At 44.9% G+C, this 19281-nt stretch overlaps 3 protein-coding genes and 1 pseudogene across 7 annotated transcripts; 3 read left to right on the top strand and 1 right to left on the bottom strand.

The window, feature by feature from the left end:
• Positions 1-3092: 3092 nt before the first annotated feature.
• Positions 3093-6287, top strand: LOC120647548 (annotated as a pseudogene).
• Positions 6288-7203: 916 nt separating this feature from the next.
• LOC120702988 lies at positions 7204-9361 on the top strand. Of its 2 annotated transcripts, XM_039987894.1 has the most exons (4): positions 7214-7962; positions 8042-8647; positions 8745-8915; positions 8985-9361. In XM_039987894.1, exons 1-4 carry the CDS (start codon positions 7660-7662, stop codon positions 9189-9191), a joined length of 1287 nt encoding a protein of 428 aa, XP_039843828.1. In that variant the 5' UTR covers positions 7214-7659; the 3' UTR covers positions 9192-9361. The 2 variants fall into 2 exon arrangements, with proteins under 2 accessions (XP_039843216.1, XP_039843828.1); XM_039987282.1 differs by having other exon boundaries at positions 7204-7962; positions 8745-9361.
• A 53-nt stretch (positions 9362-9414) lies between these two features.
• LOC120700499 (protein disulfide isomerase-like 1-4) lies at positions 9415-15585 on the bottom strand. Of its 4 annotated transcripts, XR_005686312.1 has the most exons (12): positions 14774-15566; positions 14135-14300; positions 13915-14033; positions 13730-13810; positions 13460-13546; positions 13297-13371; positions 12075-12143; positions 11908-11988; positions 11495-11629; positions 10118-10221; positions 9899-9955; positions 9415-9775 (listed from the first exon to the last, which is right to left on the bottom strand). XR_005686312.1 is itself a non-coding variant. In XM_039985041.1 (11 exons), exons 1-11 carry the CDS (start codon positions 15410-15412, stop codon positions 9608-9610), a joined length of 1677 nt encoding a protein of 558 aa, XP_039840975.1. In that variant the 5' UTR covers positions 15413-15585; the 3' UTR covers positions 9415-9607. The 4 variants fall into 4 exon arrangements, 3 of the variants coding, with proteins under 3 accessions (XP_039840975.1, XP_039841464.1, XP_039842218.1); XM_039985041.1 differs by lacking the exon at positions 10118-10221 and having other exon boundaries at positions 14774-15585; XM_039985530.1 differs by lacking the exon at positions 10118-10221 and having other exon boundaries at positions 9415-9798; positions 14774-15565.
• A 122-nt stretch (positions 15586-15707) lies between these two features.
• Positions 15708-19256, top strand: LOC120704241 (FAM10 family protein At4g22670-like). Its single transcript, XM_039988921.1, has 11 exons — positions 15708-15914; positions 15988-16042; positions 16364-16531; positions 16619-16706; positions 16804-16884; positions 17000-17064; positions 17238-17378; positions 17688-17804; positions 17894-18103; positions 18200-18257; positions 18757-19256. The coding sequence occupies exons 1-11, from the start codon at positions 15805-15807 to the stop codon at positions 18852-18854; spliced, it is 1191 nt and encodes a 396-aa protein (XP_039844855.1). The 5' UTR covers positions 15708-15804; the 3' UTR covers positions 18855-19256.
• The last annotated feature ends 25 nt before the right edge of the window (positions 19257-19281 follow it).

The raw sequence follows: 19281 nt of genomic DNA on the forward strand, positions 1-19281 counted from the left end.
CGGAACGCTGCTGAAACGATCTCTCATTGTTGGACCTGAAAGAAGGTTGATCTTGGCGGCGGCGGCCCTGTACTTCGCGTTCTGCCTTAAGAGCAAGATGGTACAATTGGAAAAAACGAGTCCATTCTTTGTAATCAAGAATATTCTGTATATCACGGTTCAAACCACCAAAGAATCTAGCACTAGTTTCATCATCATCATCACGAATACCACAATGTGCTAGTCCAATAAGCAATTCCTAATAATATTCCTCTACTCCTTTATCACCTTGTTTTAAAGTTTGCAATTTTAATCGTAAATCACATTGGTAATAAGGAGGAACAAAACGAGACTCCATGCGCTGTTTTAAAACAGGCCATGTTTGAGGTACAGCAGCAGTATTACCAGCATTGCAAAGATCATTCCTCCAGAAAAGAGGAAAGCTAGTAAATTCACTAGTAGCAAGTCTAACTCTATGCTCAGCAGGAACCAAATGAGAATTAAACTTTTGTTCAACAGCAAGTTTCCAATCTAAATAAGCCTCAGGATCAGCAGTACCAGCAAAAGGAATCATGGTAAATTTAACTTTAGCAAAAGGATCATTGTTACCACGATTATAATTACCTCCCATACCTTGACAATTGCGCCGAAGACGGTCTGCATCACGAGCACCATCATCATCAAGGTCGGCATCCCCATCCTCATCCTCATCACCATCATAAGGCTGGTGTCGGTGGCGGCATGGAGGAGGCCGTTGTTCAATATGCTCAATCCTGGTGACCAGTCCATTGATATTGCACATCAGCTCTTCAAACTTACCGTCGATGTAGGTGCGCTGGTCATCAACAAGTCTCCGAAGCTCGTCCCTTGAAACACATTCATTGAAATCCGAAGGGGACTCCGCTCCTTTCCCTTTTTTGGCCATGGTTAGAAGACAGCAAGACAACACCAAAGTATTATCCCTATCAACTAACAACTACTGGGTGGTGGTGAAAGTGGAGTGCAAAATCTCAAGCAGCTTACTACCGTCTTGCAAGTGTTCTTACCAAAGCCAAATAAGGTGGTACAATCTGTTGTCGAGCTGGGTGTAACAGTTGCAAGATGAACCTATACTGACTGAAGTATATGTGGAGCTTTGGGACAGGTACAATATGTAGCAAGGATTAGCAAAAACGAATGCAGACTAGCAAAGTTCAATAAGTATCCAAAGTACAAGTCAAAATTGCTGGCTAAGATGTGTCCTAGGTGTAGCACAACAAGTGGGATCAAAGGACGATGGATAAAACTCACAGAACAAGCAAAACAGCACTCTATGCCCTTGTTGTTAATCTTTTTGCCGAATTTCCTCCAGGATTAGTAGGAATCAAGATTTCTTATTTTTTGAACTATTTTTTATATTTTTCTCCAATTAGATGTAACACAAGCTCCAACCACAAAAATTTTCACCTTAAACAGAGGTGGGATGTGGTCTACAGAAAATCAGAAACGTTTCCTGAAAACTCGAAAACAACTTGGATGCCTCAAAACTCTATCTTTCTGATTTTTTTTTATTTTGAAAATTCTGAGATCGGCTCCAAATGGCGAATTTCGTTATCTTTCTGCTTTAAAAAATTGAGCCAAAACAGAGCACCGAGAGAAAAGTTATGCCTGTTTTACCGAAGGTAACTCGAGTTATGTTTTTCAAAAGGCACAACTTGGCAGATAGGCCGGCGGCGGCTAGGGCAAAGCTTCCCTGACCCCGGCACACAAAACAGCTGAGCAAAGCTTCTCAGCTAGGGCAAAGTATCCCTAGTATATGCAGCAAAAGGTATCACCAGATGAAATCAAGAAGGGATGCGATGCAAGGCGAAAAACACAAGGTGGCTGGCAACCTATCTAGGGCTGGCGCGACGAGAGTTCATGCAAGGCGGCTAGCGAGGGCAAGTCGAGTAATGGGGTAGATCGACTTGTTGTTTGGGTAAAAGGTGGATGGGATAGCAGCGGAAACAAACACACAGCAATGGGCGATTGAATTACGACCACGAACACACTAAACCAGCAACAAGACTCGACCACGGACACAAACTCAACAAAGCGAATCTGAAATGAAATTGCAAAGGCCAAAGAGGTTCTAGGACAGTGATGATTTTTTTGTAGGATTTTTGTGGACTCTAGGTATATGACACGAAACGAATCTAAGGGGGATAAACGAAGGGTAATACCTCACGGGAAACCTGAAATATGATACTACTTGATGAGGGTTAGGCCCGATCTTCTGAGAGGTAGGGTAAATTCGATTGGTGGAGTATGTGACGTTGACGATCTGGGCTTCTAATCAGCACGATTCGAAGTCCTACAACCGTTACACCGCTGCTCCATTGGTTATCAACCAAGCACAACTTGATTGATCTCGCCAAGAAGGCTTTTCGTGCAAACGAATTGAAGGACACAAGCAAGAAGATGTAAACGCGCAATCTGATTATTGCAAATATGAATGAAACAAAACACAAGAGGGGTTCAAGCACTCGATTCGAAAGGACTAATCGACACAGTCGAGAAGAGCAAGAACAGGGGCCCTAGATCAATGTATAAGGACTTGTCGCCACAGATACAACGATGCAATCTCTGTTTCTCGAAGGAAAACACAAGAACTAAACAAAACTCAAGTCTAAATGGCGGCAGCTACTGAGTATATGAGCTAGGGGCGACCTAGGCGTAGAAAGAAATAATAGAAAAAGAGCTGGTTGGGGGCGACCAGGGGAGCGCCCACAACATGGGCTTAAGGCCCGACACGATACAAAGCCTGAAAAAGCCCAAAACAGGTGATGCAGCACCTTTCCATGGACACACAGAATGATCCATGAGGATTCTGGAGCTAGGACTAGAACCAAAAGAAGCGTCTCGTCGTCACGATTCCAACGCATCCAAGAACGCCTTATTTCGACTCCGTATGAGGGAGATATCACCGTTTTGGTGCAGGCATGTCGGCTGAATCCGAACCGAACTCGTTGTCCATGTCGGCGACGACTTGAAACTTGGTGATGAGGCCGGTTTGCGCATGTCCAGCATGGTGATGTCCTCATCAGTTCTTGTCTCAGCGACAGTATGCCTCGGATCTGCTACATCGCGCCAGTATGAGCGAGTGTCACTCTACCTTGACGCCAGTTGATAGTAAGTCCAAGTTGTCTGCTACATATGGTCCTGCGAATCCTTCAGAGTATAGGAGTATTGTTGTTGCATTGCAGTATCTCACTCTGACTCGTCCTGATTTGGCCTATGCTGTTCAGCAAGTCTGCTTGTTTATGCATGATCCCAGGGAACCACATCTTGCACTCGTCAAGCGGATTTTGCGTTATGTCAAGGGCACTCTGGACACTGTCTCTCTTTAGGAGTTGGTCCTGTCGACACTCTCACAGCATATTCTGATGCTGATTGGGCTGGATGCCCAGATTTCTGACGTTCTACCTTAGGTTACTGTGTTTATCTTGGTGATAATTTGGTGTCTTGGACCTCTAAACGCCATACTACAGTTTTCCATTCCAGTGCTGAGGCTGAATACAGAGCAGTTGCACATGTTGTTGCTGAGTGTTGTTGGCTACGTCAGTTGCTTCAGGAGCTTCATGTTCCCCTCGCCAAGGCTACTGTTGTCTACTGTGACAACGTTAGTGTTGTATATATGACTGCTAATCCAATCCACCATCGTCGCACGAAGCATATCGAGATTGACATTATTTTGTTCGCGAGAAGGTGGCCTTGGGAGAGATTCGGGTCTTGCATGTCTTGTCTTCTCATCAGTATGCTGATATCATGACTAAAGAACTTCCAGTCCAGTTGTACACTGATTTTAGGACTAGTCTTGGTCTTCGTTTAGCTCCGCCTACGACTACGGGCGGGTATTAGAGATATATTGTTGTATTTCCTTGTATTGAGTTTACTTGTACTCCAAGCCTATACGGCAATATATAATAGAGATCACCCCCCTTCTTTGGGTGTGTGGTGTTTCCCAATTCTCTACACTCTGCACTCTAGATTTATCTACTATTATACAAGGTGGAATAAATACGAACGGTGTCTTGTGTTATCTCTGCCACCTCTAGAAATTACAGCTAAGCTTGCTAATATTGTTCAGATTCCAAATAATTAATCCTGAATCAGAGTAGTTACTGGTTATTACTATATTACATGCATGTTTTGTTAGGCCCTTCAACTACCGACGTCTGTTATATGGCTTGCTTATAGTATCGGTATGCACCATGTTCTACCTGCCATGTCATCAATTTTATAGATCGACTTGTCAAAAATTGCTTTTCGCTTTGACAATGCGAATCCAGTGGTGCTGGATGACGTAATGGTGTTCATTGTTCGTTGACAAAGCTGACATTGGTTTAATGTAACTTAATTTTCTCTTCTATATTTTCCAGGGGTCTAAAATCTTGTTACAATATTGCTAGCAGCTCTCTTAATTATGTGTGAATTCTGTTTTGTTAAGAAATTATAGGAGAGTTTTACTTTTCTTGCAGATGACAACAAAAGTTCCTTCTGATATACTATATCTTTATTCTTTTCTTTAACTTTGTAAGAAGTTAATTTGGACATACACTATTATCAATCTAATTTGCACTCAGTAGATCGAGGGAGCATTTGGTATCCTATGTTCACTGTTTGTTACGTCTCGACAGGCTGGGGTGGAGAAGCCAGACACTGTGGATGGAGTTGATATTGAAGTTCCTGAATTTTATGTGTCCTACAAGCCACAGAAGATTGCGTTAACATACCCGGGTACAGTGAGGCAATTTCTTCATGAGAAGTACGGGATTCATACACTCACCCTCAGTTTGTGTCCAATGTCATAAAGCCACTAAAAATGGAGCAATTCATTGACCCGGAAGTTCAGCATTTATCATGTGGACAGCAACAGAGGGTAGCAATATGCGTTTGTCTCGGAAAGGTATTTTCTACTTTTACCTCAATTTCACTTTAGTAGGTCTATGAACTTGGATGCTATGTACAGGAATTTACTATATAATGCATTCATGCTCTATTGTTTCTAAAAGATCCATGGTATGTAATTTTTGCAATGTTAAGCATACCAATTTTTGCATGTTAATTTTTGCATGCTCTATTGTTTCTTAAAGATCCATACTGTTTTTGTTACTGTACATGTTACCCCTGTTTAAATGCTAGCACATAATATATGATTTGGATACCAATATGCGTGACTCGCAACCCATTTGTACATCTCGCAGCTTGAGTACAAGCACCTGATCCTTCGCACTTCTATATATCTTTTCAATCATATGCTAGTGTTGAAATATTCAGACTAAGAATCTGTGCTAGTATTTACTCAGACTAGGGATGAAAATGCTATCAGCTTATGGACACTAAACTTTAAATTGTTTTTCTAGCCTGCAGATATTTACCTGATTGATGAACCAAGTGCATCTCTTGATTCAGAGCAGCGTATATTGTTGCCTCAAAGGTTATCAAAAGATTTATCCTGCATGCAAAGAAAACTGCATTTATTGTTGAACATGATTTGATCAGGGCAACCTACTTAGCTGGCAAGGTTATCGTCTATGAGGGACAGCCTGCTATTGACTGTACTGCCAATTCACCTCAGTCTTTGCTATCTGGGATGAATAAATTCTTATCAGTAAGTGCTGCCATCATCCTTAGCAAGTTATCACCAAGTTATAAACTTTGATAATACCGACTCAAGTTAGTTACTTATTTACTACATCTTTGTTTCCCTGCACTAATTTTTCTCTGTTTTGGTAATTGTCTTTTTGTCAGCATCTGGACATTACTTTTAGAAGAGACCCGACCAACTTCTGGCCACGAATAAACAAATTGGAATCTGCAAAAGACAGGGAACAGAAGTCTGTAGGAACGTACTATTATCTCTGACACGGGCACAATGAAATGGTTGATATATTGCTACCACTGTATAGCACTGTACCTATGGTGCTTGTAGTTGAGGGAACTAAAGTGGATTTGGCCATGGGGGCAGAGAGGAACGGGATGGAAGCGATGTTTGGACATTTGCAGGGAACAAGGCAGCACGCACTGAATTGGAGCAAGGGAAAGGATGGGTACTTGTTGTCTGGGCCAAGACTTGAACTGGTCTGGAGCAGAACAAGTAAGATAGGTCAACCCAAACAAGAGTGGAAGCATGGTAACCTCTTATGGAATCCACTGAAAGGATTCGGAGGAAGTGCAGGAACTACTGAGTGGTTGGATCAGATCAAGGATCCCACACCAGCAGCAGTAGTCCCAACCTTTAGAACACCCCCTCGTTTGGTATTTCGATTACATGATGGTGCAGAGCATTCTGTTGGTAGGGATTCTAACTACTGTTAATCATTATCTACATTAGGTGAAGCCTTGTTGAAAATAATGCTCCTTTGTCAACTTCTGGGCAGGTCTTCAGCCACAGACATTGCAGAATGATAGGTCTGGTGCTGTCAAGGAGGCCACGCCAGAAGCTGTGGTCCCAACCTTTAGGACGCCTCCTTGTTTGCATGATGGCAAGGAGCACCCTGCTGGTAAGAAGTCCAACCAATTACTGTTAAGCATTACCATCATTAGTTGTTTAAGCCCTGCTGGGGTCATATCTTCCGCTACTTTATCAATTTTGTGAAGGATTTCTGCCTCAGCAATTATTGGACAAATGGACACTACGAGATCGACTACTGTCACATGAGCTAAGGATCCGTTTGTTGTTGGTTGTTTAGACTTGTATTTGGCTTATGGAATGTTTGTGAACTCTGAGACTGTTTTATGTACTATATGGGTAGTTTGTGCGCCAGGTTTTTTGTCCCATAGATTGTATTGTAGATTGAATACAAACAGTGGGTTTTCCTGGCACCTTGAACCCGCAATTTATTCTCTATGTTGAACTTAGTTAAATAAAACAATCTAGTTTTATATGGCTTGTGCATTTGTTTTGTTTTGTTTTGTTTTGGGAGTGGTCAGGTTCAAATGATGATGGCTCATGAGTGAAAACGGCTCTGGATGAAAACGGTAAAAAAAACACACGAAAAAGTCCATGTTTGTTAGAAATGAATGTAGAGAAAGGATTGCACCCGTCCTTGGTTAGGGGATCTCACTGTAATACCGTCATTTAACTTTGTCCGTCGAAAAAATTGTAGTAAGATCTGTGTTGGAAATAGCATCAGCTGCCTTTTTTGGATGAAGCATGCATCATTAGATTTCGCTCTTCAATCTGTGACAAGTTAAATCCGACCAATCTAGGGGTTACAGTAGCGCAAGTCAGATGGGCAGCCACGAAGCAACAGCAACGTGACTCCAAATGACTACCACTGGCGCGGAAGAGAAGAAATATCAAGGAAAATTAAGGCAGGCAGAAAATGGGTAACAATTCGTGAAGACTGCAACTGTGATCGAGGTGGTAGTTGTAGATAGCAGGTCAGTCATCGCATCAGTCGCGTGCCAACTCGGTGTCAAAATAAACACGGCCTCTGAACTGGTGAGCAGGGAGGGCTACTCGTTTCTTCCGTTCCCACCTCACCATTCAGTCCAATCAGCTTCAGTAATTACTAGTAGTGTCGATCACAGTCTGATCCGTCGCTACCAAACAGCAACGCGTGACACGCCACAGTTAACCAACCATGGAAGCTGCAGAAAGCAAGCAGCAGCACGCAGGGGCAGGGGCCGGGCATCAGCAGCTCCACTCTGCCAATGGAAGACACGGAGCTTCCGATCCAACATGGCGGCACCACGCTATCTGCTGAGGACCAAAAGAAGCCACTGTCGGTGACGAGCTGCCTGCTGCCAGCACGCAGCCTGAGATCTACAGCAGCCGTTGCCCCTGCTGCTCATGCTCAAAGCCAAGCCGATGGCGATCTCTGCATCCGATCGCTGTCCTTCTCCAAGCTCTTCAGCTTCAGAATGGCCAGGGCGCCGTCATCACTGTCCACCCCGGAGCACATTGATCAAATTGATCCTGATGCCGCCGCAAGCAACTGCTCTGCTCTAACTCCAGTAAGCACCGGAGACCCTAGCAGCTGTTCTCTTCTCCACCTCCACCGCCACCAAACCAATCTCTTTCCTGATCGCCAAGGGTAACAGCAGCACCAAGGAGGAGGACAAGCTGAAGCAGATACGCCGCTCCCAGTCCATGCCTACGAGCGGCAGGCGGTTCAAGATGGCAAAAGGGTTGAGGAGAGTAGCGGACTCCAGCTCTCTCGGCCCTGCCCCAGCTGGAGTGTTCCGCCTCAGAGTGGTGCCACTTGTTCCTCAAACGGAGGGAAGCGTCACTGCTGCAGGCGGGGAGGAGGAGGCGGCGGCCGCCGCAGAAGACATTGCGGCCGAGGAAGCGGTGTGCCGCATCTGCATGGTGGCGCTGTCGGAAGAGGCGGTGCTCAAGCTGGAGTGCCGCTGCAAGGGTGAACTGGCCCTGGCGCACAGGGGATGCGCCATCAAGTGGTTCAGCATCAAGGGCAACGGCACCTGCGACGTCTGCAGCCAGGAGGTGCTCAACCTCCCCGTCACCCTGCTCCGCCTCCATCACCATCCATCCATTCAGGCTCAGGGTGTTCAGCAGCAAGCAGATCCCACCACCACGGCCACCAGCAGCCGCGGCCGTCGCTACAGAGTGTGGCACGGCACACCGATCCTCGTGATTATCAGCATGCTCGCTTACTTCTGCTTCCTGGAACAGCTGCTGGTTGCTTGCTGCACCTTCTCTCCGTTTACCTGGCCATTGCATAATCCTGTCAAGTGTTCTACCAGATCCAACTGATGAGCCTCCGAACTACATCCAGGTCGGCGACCATGGGACCGCGGCTCTGGCCATCTCCTTGCCCTTCGCCTGCGTCCTCGGCCTCTTCTCCTCTCTCACCACAACAAAGATGGTGTCCAGGAGATATGTGTGGATCTACTCTGCAGTGCAGTTCCTCTTCATTGTGCTCTTCACCCACCTCTTCTACAGATACGTAAGATCCTCTCTGTGGCCACCCAAACATCAATCACATCTCATCAAACACGCTTATCTACTGAACCAGGTGCGGATGCAAGCTGTGATCGCCATCATCCTGTCCACCTTCGCCAGCTTCAGCATGGCCATCTGCACCAACTCTGTCCTCCTCCAGATTCTCAGATGGAGGGCCAGGCATGTGGCATCGCCAACCACAACCACAACTGGAGAAGGAGGTCATGGTTCCAGGGAGCCACCGGCAGCAGACCTTGAGATTGCTTTGCCTCCTTCGTAGCTCACTTCACTACCATCCAATCCTCTCCAGTCCAGCACCAGCTCCCCCTCCAGCTAGCTGTGTTTGTATATAGCTTCATCCTTTGTTTGCTGAGACCTTGTTGTATGCATGAACCGTCCTTTCTGGCTTTCTATCATTCTATGGTACTAATCCGTGACAGTGAGCACCCACATCCCTCTTTTCCCAAAACTGAAACAAAAGTAAAGGAATCAAAACAAACATATAAAGGAAAGGATTTGCTTTTTATTCGATTGTATCCCGAATTGTTCCCGTCTTACTTGTCCAAGCCCTCAACCTGACCACTTTCTACCTGATTGATAACTTCTCCTATTCCCTCCTCCAGAAAGGGAAGATTGCAGGGGAGGATCCACCTCAAAACTAACAGCCAGCACTATGTTGCGTGGTACTTTAATGCCCTACAATTCGTCCTTCAGATTTGTACCCGAGCTCCTCACACCCTCTGTCTGAGTGCTCCCGGTTCTCGCCGTTGATGATTGTTGGCGCTTCAACTTGAAAGGGATGCTAGCATACTTCTTGATGAATTTGTACATCTCTACAATGGTCCGGTCCCCCTCAAAAGTGATCTGAAAAGTATAATAAAAACAAACTAACACATTGAATCAGTCAATGTTCATATCTTAGGAGACACAACACCATACACTTTCTTGTTGCCTGGTCAATTAATACCCGGTTCAGGAAGCACTTACAGGTTCAAAGCTTTTCTTCCCCGCTGGATAGAATAGAATCGTGGGGTATCCATCAGGCTGTAACAGGAAGCACGTGTCAATTCTGTATCATGAAAACTAATGCATATGGGAAAACAATTAATCAAATTATCATGCATGGACATTCAAGAAGACAACCTAATGAAACTATACTACTATAGCAAAAATTATCTGCAATAAGAGCCTTGCTTAAAGGTTCACCATATGCGTTCGCGTCACTTTGTCTTTCTGCAGGAGCAGAGTCCGGCGGAATGTTGTCTGCCAAGTCGCCTGAAGTTCCTAGCACCTGACGAGATGGTCGATCGCTGCGCAAAGGGCTTGTGCTATAATTGTGGTGAGAAATTTTTATCGGGGCACAGGTGCAAGAAGCTATTCCGCATCGTGCTCAACTACCCTGACGACGGTGGCCGTTACGAGTCCGGCGTGGGAACCTGAGTTCAAGCTTCGCTATCCAGCTTTCAAGCTCGAGAACGAGCTGTTTCGCAAGGGAGGGAGAGATGTCATGCTCAGTTACGTGTAGACGAGGCCAGCACCAATCCTAGTTCAAGTCGAGCATGTAGTGGAGTTTGAGTTGTTTGAGTCTTACGTGAGAAACCATAGATTGGTTTAGAGATAGAAGTTTGAGTCTTACGTCAGAAACCTGTGTTTGTTAGGAAATTTGGATAGGAGCTTGAGTTGGAGTTAAGGAGTTTGTACGGGGGGCTATATAATGCTCCTAAGCTATTCATGTTAACCAAGAAAGAATTTACCCCCAACATATCCTGAGCATCATCTTTGGGCGCGACGCAACACGGTGCCGCCCAAGTTCAAGCGTCCAGGTCAGCGACCTCCATCTACCACTACTACAATCTACGACCTAGACACTACCCATCCACAGTCCGCTGTGACAATGTATGGAGGGGCAAGTGAAGCAGATACGTTGCATCACAGGTCTTAATACATAGTGCCAACACGACGACAAGTTTCTCTCACAAGCATTGAATCAAAAAAATCAAAGTGCACGAGCTTCCCCAAACATTGCTTGGAAGTAGATAGTAAATACACTATGACATGCATGCAGCAGCAGACCAAGCTCAAATCCATATTCTTTTGTGCACCATAAGAGAGAGCAACTTTGAGCAAAAAAAGAATGGCAAATGTAACTTTCATTTGTCTGACAACTCCAGTGTACACGCATAGGTTTCATGACTACTGGTGGGATAGCCAACAAAGTTTGTATACTGCAACGCCTCCCAAACTTAATGCTTCCACTGTTCTTTTCTTTTATTGCATGCAAACGAATCCGTGCAGTACAAGACAAACTGTGAATCAATATGTTCAGAATGTTTCAGTTGCCTATAGATATTTTCATCACAAATATGTTTCCAGTATTACAATTTTTATGAATCCTAGTCGCATAACAACAACACGACAGCTATAAATCCTAGTAACATAAGTTACAAAAATGTAAAGGTCAAAGCCACATCTCAGATACCGTATAAGGTTTTAAAAACGTTAAATATAAAGGAGGAAAGCCATAGCCATTTTAGGAAAATTGATGGTCAGCCAAAATCAACCAACAAAGGCAGTAATACATACCTTGGCACGTGGATGCTCATTGCTAGTTCCATCCATTTTGGCTATCACAAGGGAGTCGATGCCACGTAGATGCTTAGCTAGTTTGTTGTAAGTAGGCTCCAGTGATTGACAATGTCCACACCACGGTGCATATATCTGCATCCAGAATGGCACATCATTATGGACGACAAATAAATCTACTTTCTTAAAGACATGATTGCATGATGTCCCCTCCTTGAGGCATAACTATGAGTTTGCACTCCTTTTTTCCATGTTAAACTGTTGCCCCTGGTTCGTAAGCAAAGTATGGGATAATGGTGCGAAGTTTTTTTTTAAAAAAAGGAAATTCATAATTGGCCCTCAAACCAGGGGTTGGGGTGGGGGTCCAACCCTGCAAAATACCCCTTTCTTAAACGTCTGAAACAAGAACATACCTCCAGAAGGACATCTTTCGATTCATCCAAAACTATCAGATCCAAATTCTTCCCAACAACAATTTTGATATCACCATCATTCTGTATGGCAACACAATGTCGAATGTCTAAGTGAAGTATTCTGAGTGTAGAAAGGGGATATCAGATAATTCTCAAGACTCACTCACAGATTCAGGTACTGGTTCAGACTTGTAGAATGGTGTGAGCTTGTCTTCCAAGAAACTTTCAGCAAAGTCCTGTGCAAGAGCCGGAAAAAAAAATTGGAGGTACTAAATAGATGGGGTTTCTTAAAGAAATTTCGCCAAAATGTCACCAGTAGACTGAACAAAAAAGAAATTATCATACAGTGAAGTGGTAATTTTGATAAAGGCATATTGCAATCTGTTTATCAGAGTATTTTGAAGCATTGCATATAATATAACACTAAAAGAAAAGTGCAAAAAATGCACCATTCTTAAACATGTACCAGCCTATGAGGCTATGACTAAAAGAAAAGTATAAAAAATGCACCATCCTCAAACTGGACTAGCCTATCCAAGGGAGAGGGCCATGCTGGTGTGCCATATAGGCAGGTACATGTTCTATGCTAGAAATAGATAGCTCAGTCGATTAGCACACTCTTCACTCTTCAATGGACTGCCAAAGTCTTCAAAATTAATATGGATCCATATGTAATAGGGTATCAAATGTCACATGCTTCTTAAAGTGCACTACAGACTACCTACTCCCTTCCTCCGTCCCACTCGATTTACTCCCTCAAACTATTCAGTTGGTCCAATCTACCCCCTAATGAGATTTGTCTTTTTTGTTTCTCCATGTATACGTTGAGTTTTAAGTTTAAACTTTGTGAGTGGATGGAGAACATGATGCGTTATGTTAGAAAAATACATTAAGAACTTTACATGGTTATTTTCATAGGTTAGGAATGTTTAATATAAAATTTATCCTAATGATACAAAATTGCATGAAAGTAACCACGAAAAATTCTTAAAATATGTTTCTAACATTGGATATCATGTTATAAGTCACCTTGTAAAATTTGAACTTAAAACTCAACTCGTAAACGGAGAAACAAAAAAGAGAAATCCCATTATGTGGTAGATTGGACCAATTGAAATAGTTTAAGTAAATCGAGTCTGAATTTGCTCGGGGGGGGGGGGGGGGGGGTAAGCGGACAAAGTGATTTGGTGAGAGTAGTAAAATGGACTTTTTCCTTTTATCAACGGAAAAACACATGGAAAGAAAAGACTAAAGTCAAGTAATGGTTAATGAAACACACAAGTCAGCTTCAGATTAGTAGCATAACCAACATTTTCTGTTAACCATTGGCGATAGTTGAATTCTTAATTCTCATATGGTGCAGAACTATGGGCATATTTCAGCAATTACCTTAATGGAGTCCAGTGACACTTCACCATCAAAGAAAAATTTCCTAGCATCTTCATTCCCAGTGTAAGCAAGAACCTGCAGAGGCGTGCAAACGGAATTTACCAAATGGTAACACAAATACATGAAGTGAAAGCCAATGATGCCAAAAACAACGAGGCCTTACAGTGGTCTCTTGTCCAGTAATACCAAAGTAGTTGGCAACTGGTTCACCAACTTCCTCATTGTCTCGCTCCACAAAGATAAATAATAGCTGCACGTCAACACACTCATCAGTTTAGTACAACACACAAACACCAAGAAGTAACCAAGAGCAAAAAAAGGAAAACAACTGATGAGTAGGATATGAATTTGAACATAGAACATGGAACAAAGAAAAGGATTGATAAGGATAGGAAGTTCAAACAAAATTGGATGGGTCAACAGAAAGAATTACCTTTCTCTTGAATGACTTTGCTGCTTCCTTAAAGATGGGCAGAAATTTCGAGGACTTATTTGCAACAGCAAATAGTAAAATCTGATTTGTAAAATAATACAGAGCCTCAGCAAAGGAATAGCACATGGATTAAAAAATATGTTAGAATGAATAAAAGGGATCCTATTGTAGTCAACATAACATGCCTGCTTCTTGATTGAATTGCCAAAAATTGAAGGGGAAGTTTCCTGAGTTAGCGTAGTAACCAAAGGAAGCTTGTTTGCAGACACAAAATCGGCAATCACTGATGCTTTAAACTCCCCATCTGCATGAAAACATTGGATTAAAACTGTTAACACCTGCACAAAAATTGGAAGAGAAGGCTGGTACCGAAATCTAGAACAACTTAGAGATGAAGACACCTACCAAAGAAGGTCAACTTCTCCTCCTCCTTCTTCAGCAATACTACGCATGGGCGCTTTGCTGCTGGGTCAATGTGGAAAAGCTTAGCAACATCAGGACTTGAAGTCTGATAAAAGTTGACGCTATCTTCCAGCCTTGAAGCAGCCGCAAGCTCATCACTTTGAGCACCCTGTAGAATTTGAAAAGATGGCAGCAGAGTTAAAATAGGACCCAAGGTCTCAGCATGCATTTCTCTTGCAAGTCATGTTCAACCATCACCCTTGATCCGGAGATATGAGAGTAGAACATTTTTTTTTAGATAAAGAGTAGAACATGTAATCCTAACTTGCAGTCATAGAAGGTGTTAAAAGAATAGCATAAGAAAAATAGCTTTGATGCCTTTCATGTTTGGAATGTGTTGTGTAGCTAATGGACCACGTCGATTTGAAAGGGGGGGAAAAGGTTTTATATTCGAAAATCTAACTAGTAACTTAGTAAGAGGTACTCTACCCTCATTTGGCTCCTCAAGGTGTAGGAACTTTGCATGCGACAGTAGCATTTGACCAGGTTGAATTGGGCAGAAATTAGTATAGATAACTGGCTAGAGGAGAAATCATCAGTCTAGAAATGAATGAATAGAAGAGAGTGCGTGTGTTTTCGTACAGATAGCGAGTCGAGAAAGGCAAGGACGGCCTTGTCATCCCCTGTGAGTATCCTCTCGGCCTGGTCGACGGCGGTGATGTTTTGCACTCCCGGGCCGAGCTTCTTGTTGATCCACTCGACGATGGCATCCTTGGTCCTGGCGCCGTTGTAGTCCTTTGGGACGCCGTCGATGAAGAAGAGGATGGTGGGGAATCCCTGGACGTCGTACTTGTGGGCGAGGTCCGTGTCCTCGGTGGCGTCGACCTTGGCGAGGGCGAGGTGGCTCTGGCTGTGGTGGGCCGCAAGGTGGGAGGCGGCGGCGGCGTAGTCCGGGGCAAGCTCCTGGCAGTGGCCGCACCAGGGGGCGTAGAACTCGACCATGACGTGGCGGGTGGCGGCGAGGAAGGAGGAGAAGTTGGCGGCGGTGAGGACGACGACGTGGGTCTCGTCGATGTGCGGCTGCTGGTCCGGGAGGTCCTGGTCCTCGAAGAGGTCGTCGTAGTCGCCGTCGCCGTCAGGGCCGTTGTCGGGGATGTCACCGGCGTCGTCGATGAGGTACTGGAGGTCCTCCTCCTCGTCCTTGCTGCTGCTGGTGGTGGCGGCGGCGGCGAAGAGGAGGAGCAGGAGGAGAGCGGCGAGAGATCGAGGGGCCATGGCCATGGCTGGCCGCCCTCTCCCCAGGCCCAGGCAGAAAGGGGAGGGCAGGGGGGAGATCCGGCGAGAAATTTCTCGATCCAGCAGTGGAGACGGATGGGAGTCCCCTGCGCTGCGCTCCCCGTCGCCGTCGCCGGCGGGTCATCCCCTCGCATCGCATCGGTCAACTCATCATCACGCCTGTCACGTGCCCGACCGACCGACTGGACTGACTCCTCACTCCTCTCCCCGGCCCAGCCCAGGGCGCCAGTGGCCCAACGGAGCCCATAATCGGCCCACGGACTGCCCAGTCCAGTAACTGGCAGAAGGCACTAGAAGAGGAGGCAGCCGAGCCGAGCAGGGCAATCCCCCTACTTTCCTCCCCTCTCAAAACCCTAGGGAAGCGGAGGAGGAAGACGATGGATGCCTCCAAGGCCCGCGAGCTCCGGGAGTTCGTGGAGGCCTGCAAGAAGGACCCTTCTCTCCTCGCCGACCCCAACCTCGCCTTCTTCAGGGATTACCTCCAAAGGTCTGGTCAGCAGCTCCCTCCTCCGGTTCCTTGGATCTGTATGCATCTCATCTGATGCCTTTATTTTTTGCAGTTTGGGTGCCAAGATCCCCGCCGCCGCCAAAGCCGCCTCCTTCGACAAGCCCAAGGTAACTAATATTACCCATCCCGTCTCTGCGACTGCTGTCAACCCGTGTCTGATTCCACTTCGCATATAAACCCTAGTACCGGCTCCGATCCTTCTTTCTTTTAACGAAAAGAAAATATAAATGAAATCTGCAGCCTCTCCTCTTAGTTGAAGTTTTGCAGACAAAAGTAAAGAATTTTCTTCATTGCAGACAATTTGTGTTTTTTTTAATAATGGCACTTCGGGTGGAATTACTCCGTGGCTGTCACACCACACATATGGCTCTTTCCAATGCCCCTTTCCTTGTGCTCCCGTTCCAAGGCTCTTAATATGCACGCTGCAGAGATCTTCCATGGACGACATTGATGATGATGACGACGATGAAGATGAAGATCTGGATATGAGGGATGCCACTCCTGAGCCAGATGAGCTCGATGAAGAGATTGTTGAGTCTGATCTTGAGCTTGAAGAAGACACACTACCATCTGACCATGATGACCCACCACAGAAGGTAGAATTCTTATGCCACCAGGGTCCTTTCCCTCTGTTGGATCCTCAGCCACAAAGGAGATGTGTTAATCCGTGTTTCCTGTGGCAGATGGGAGATCCCTCAGTTGAGGTAACTGAGGAAAATCGTGATGCCTCTCAAGAAGCCAAAGGGAAGGCTATGGAGGCTATGTCAGAAGGTACTTCTGTTTTCTCCCACATTGATGTTTTTCTTTGCTCAACACCTGGACATGTTTGATTCTCCAATCTGTGACATTGCTGGTCTTATCATCACAGGAAAACTCGACGAGGCTATTGAACATCTTACCAACGCAATAGTGCTGAATCCGCTCTCAGCAATCATGTATGGCACTAGAGGTAAGCGGCAGACATTTTATGCTCCATACATATCAAATGCTAACGTTTATGCATGATGACTTACTCATGTGACAAGTACTAATCATGTTGTGGAATTCATAATATGTTTATCCAGCATCCGTGTTTATAAAGATGAAGAAACCAACTGCTGCAATTCGTGATGCAAATGCTGCTCTGGAGGTGATAGCTTTATCTCATCAGTGTATTTCAATTTTTTTTTTTTTTTTGCTCAAGCAAATGCTTGCTTGCACATGCTTAGGAGATTGAGACCTAAAAAGTTAAAGCATTTACTCTTGTTAAACATACTGGACGTGACACACCTAACATGCATTTTATTTGCTTCTTCCCCCCAGATTAACCCAGACTCTGCGAAAGGCTATAAAACACGTGGAATGGCTTATGCCATGCTTGGCAAATGGGAGGAAGCTGCTCGTGACTTGCACACAGCATCTAACATGGATTACGATGAGGAGATCAATGCTGTGCTCAAGAAGGTGATTGTTTCTCTTTCTGGAATATACAAGTCCGTGCTTGTCCCCTCAACAGTTCATTTTGTCTCTTGTTAACCCCAACTGAACCATTTAGTATGGTACTTCAACTACCAATAGCCTCAATGTTTACCCCTGATCCTGTTTTCAAAGGCTAGCTTGAAGGAAGTGACTTGAAAACCACTAAAGTCTGGCACCGGGCTCAAAACGCAAACAGTATTGATAGTTCGGGTGCCTGGACTTTTCTTAGAACTAGGTTCTTTATTTACATGACACTATTATAAGCTCATTATCTTGTATTTTGTAATTTTGAAGGTGGAACCCAATGCACACAAGATAGTGGAGCATCGCAGGAAGTATGAGAGGCTGAGAAAAGAGAGGGAGGAAAAGAGGGCTGAGCGTGATCGACTTCGTCGACGCGCAGAGGCACAGGTATTTCACACTAAGGCAGGCCTTCAGGTATTTACTTCTGAAAGCTACTACTTGCATCTGAACTAGTGCCTTGTGTATTACTTTACCAGGCTGCTTATGAAAAAGCCAAGAGGAAGGAGGAATCGTCAAGCCGCTCATCAGGAGGCTTCCCTGGAGCGATGCCCGGTGGAGGTTTCCCTGGAGGAATGCCTGGAGGAGCTTTCCCTGGAGGGATGCCCGAGGGTTTCCCTGGAGGTGCCATGCCGGGGGGTTTCCCTGGGGGTGGTCCTGGTAATGTCGATATGAGTAAAATCCTGAATGTAAGTGCTTAACAGCTTGCTGATTTTTCTCGTTTATATTGATTGTTGATCAGCTTTTGGTGGCACATAAACCTTCCTGCTTCCTTTGTGTACCAGGACCCTGACCTTATGGCGGCATTCAGTGACCCAGAGGTCATGGCTGCTCTACAAGATGGTATGTTTCTGGCTTCCTGCACAAATCTTGTGATGCTAGTTTACCATTCAAGTTTGGCTTCCTATTTTCTGTGGCATCAAAATAGGATTAGTTGTCTTGGTCAATTCTGGTGTTAAACACTGATTTTAGCTATACTACAACAGAATAGATAGTGCTAGCAAGGGCTATTGGTAGTGCAAATCAATGATGGGTTTGGTTGCGACTTTAGAAGAATTTGTTACCGACATGTCTTATTCTACTTGTATACGGTACTAGTTAGTGACAGTGGCTTGTGTTCATAGCAATAGTAATCCTTGACAGTCCAAGGTAGTTCTAAAAGTTAGGATGATGGTTCCTATCCAAGCACAAGTAGATATTAGCTTGCAAAGCACGTCCAGATGAAATCAAGCTTACAGCAATATGTTTACATGAAGCTGGGTCGGGCCCCTGTTTTCCTTGGTTATAGAATCTGCATGCTAGCTCGGTGATTGGACTCAGTGTTTTTAATCCTTGGTTGCAGTGATGAACAATCCTGCCAACTTTGCCAAGCACCAAGCGAATCCCAAGGTGGGCCCTATCATAGCAAAGATGATGGCCAAGTTCAGTGGGTCCCAGTGAAAGTTGTGGGCCAGTCAGGTTTTGTGGGCAGCAAGCAAAAGTTCCTTGGACAGTCAACAGGTGTTCCCTTTTTGTGCATCTGGGTGTGTTTAGCTTGTGATGAAGAACATGAGTGGGTTTTTTTTTTCTGTGCATCTGGAGGTGCGCTGAGCTTGTGATGAAATACACTAGTGGGCTCACTTCGGTTAGTGCCTACGACTAGCAGAGATACAGGAATGATTGACAGAGGTGGTATTACAGTTAATGTCTCGTGCTGAGTTATGGAATGCCTATGCGCTGGTGGTGAATTTAAGGTGGCGGTCGATTGTTTGGGTTTGTGTGTGCATGATACATGATCTTATGCTTGGAACGTGGTTGATGAACAATATAATGGTGGATCTAGAAAGCTATTGCCATCCTTTTCATTTGGTGTCCAGTTCCCATGGAA

The sequence above is a fragment of the Panicum virgatum genome, chromosome 1K, assembly GCF_016808335.1.
Source record: "Panicum virgatum strain AP13 chromosome 1K, P.virgatum_v5, whole genome shotgun sequence".
Taxonomy (NCBI): Eukaryota; Viridiplantae; Streptophyta; class Magnoliopsida; order Poales; family Poaceae; genus Panicum; species Panicum virgatum.

What these genes read in the sequence shown, in the direction of transcription:
- LOC120702988 (XM_039987282.1), top strand. Translation starts at nt 7,660, where the DNA reads ATGGAAGACACGGAGCTTCCGATCCAACATGGCGGCACCACGCTATCT. An exon ending in ACTGCTCTGCTCTAACTCCA is followed by an intron (nt 7,963 to 8,041) that starts GTAAGCACCGGA and finishes CTGATCGCCAAG; the next exon opens with GGTAACAGCAGCACCAAGGA. An exon ending in GCTTCCTGGAACAGCTGCTG is followed by an intron (nt 8,648 to 8,744) that starts GTTGCTTGCTGC and finishes AACTACATCCAG; the next exon opens with GTCGGCGACCATGGGACCGC.
- LOC120704241 (XM_039988921.1), top strand. Translation starts at nt 15,805, where the DNA reads ATGGATGCCTCCAAGGCCCGCGAGCTCCGGGAGTTCGTGGAGGCCTGC. An exon ending in ATGATGACCCACCACAGAAG is followed by an intron (nt 16,532 to 16,618) that starts GTAGAATTCTTA and finishes TTCCTGTGGCAG; the next exon opens with ATGGGAGATCCCTCAGTTGA. An exon ending in ATATGAGTAAAATCCTGAAT is followed by an intron (nt 18,104 to 18,199) that starts GTAAGTGCTTAA and finishes TTTGTGTACCAG; the next exon opens with GACCCTGACCTTATGGCGGC.
- LOC120700499 (XM_039985041.1), bottom strand. Translation starts at nt 15,412, where the DNA reads ATGGCCATGGCCCCTCGATCTCTCGCCGCTCTCCTCCTGCTCCTCCTC. An exon ending in CTGAACCAGTACCTGAATCT is followed by an intron (nt 11,989 to 12,074) that starts GTGAGTGAGTCT and finishes GTTGCCATACAG; the next exon opens with AATGATGGTGATATCAAAAT. An exon ending in CGAAAGATGTCCTTCTGGAG is followed by an intron (nt 11,630 to 11,907) that starts GTATGTTCTTGT and finishes TTCTGGATGCAG; the next exon opens with ATATATGCACCGTGGTGTGG.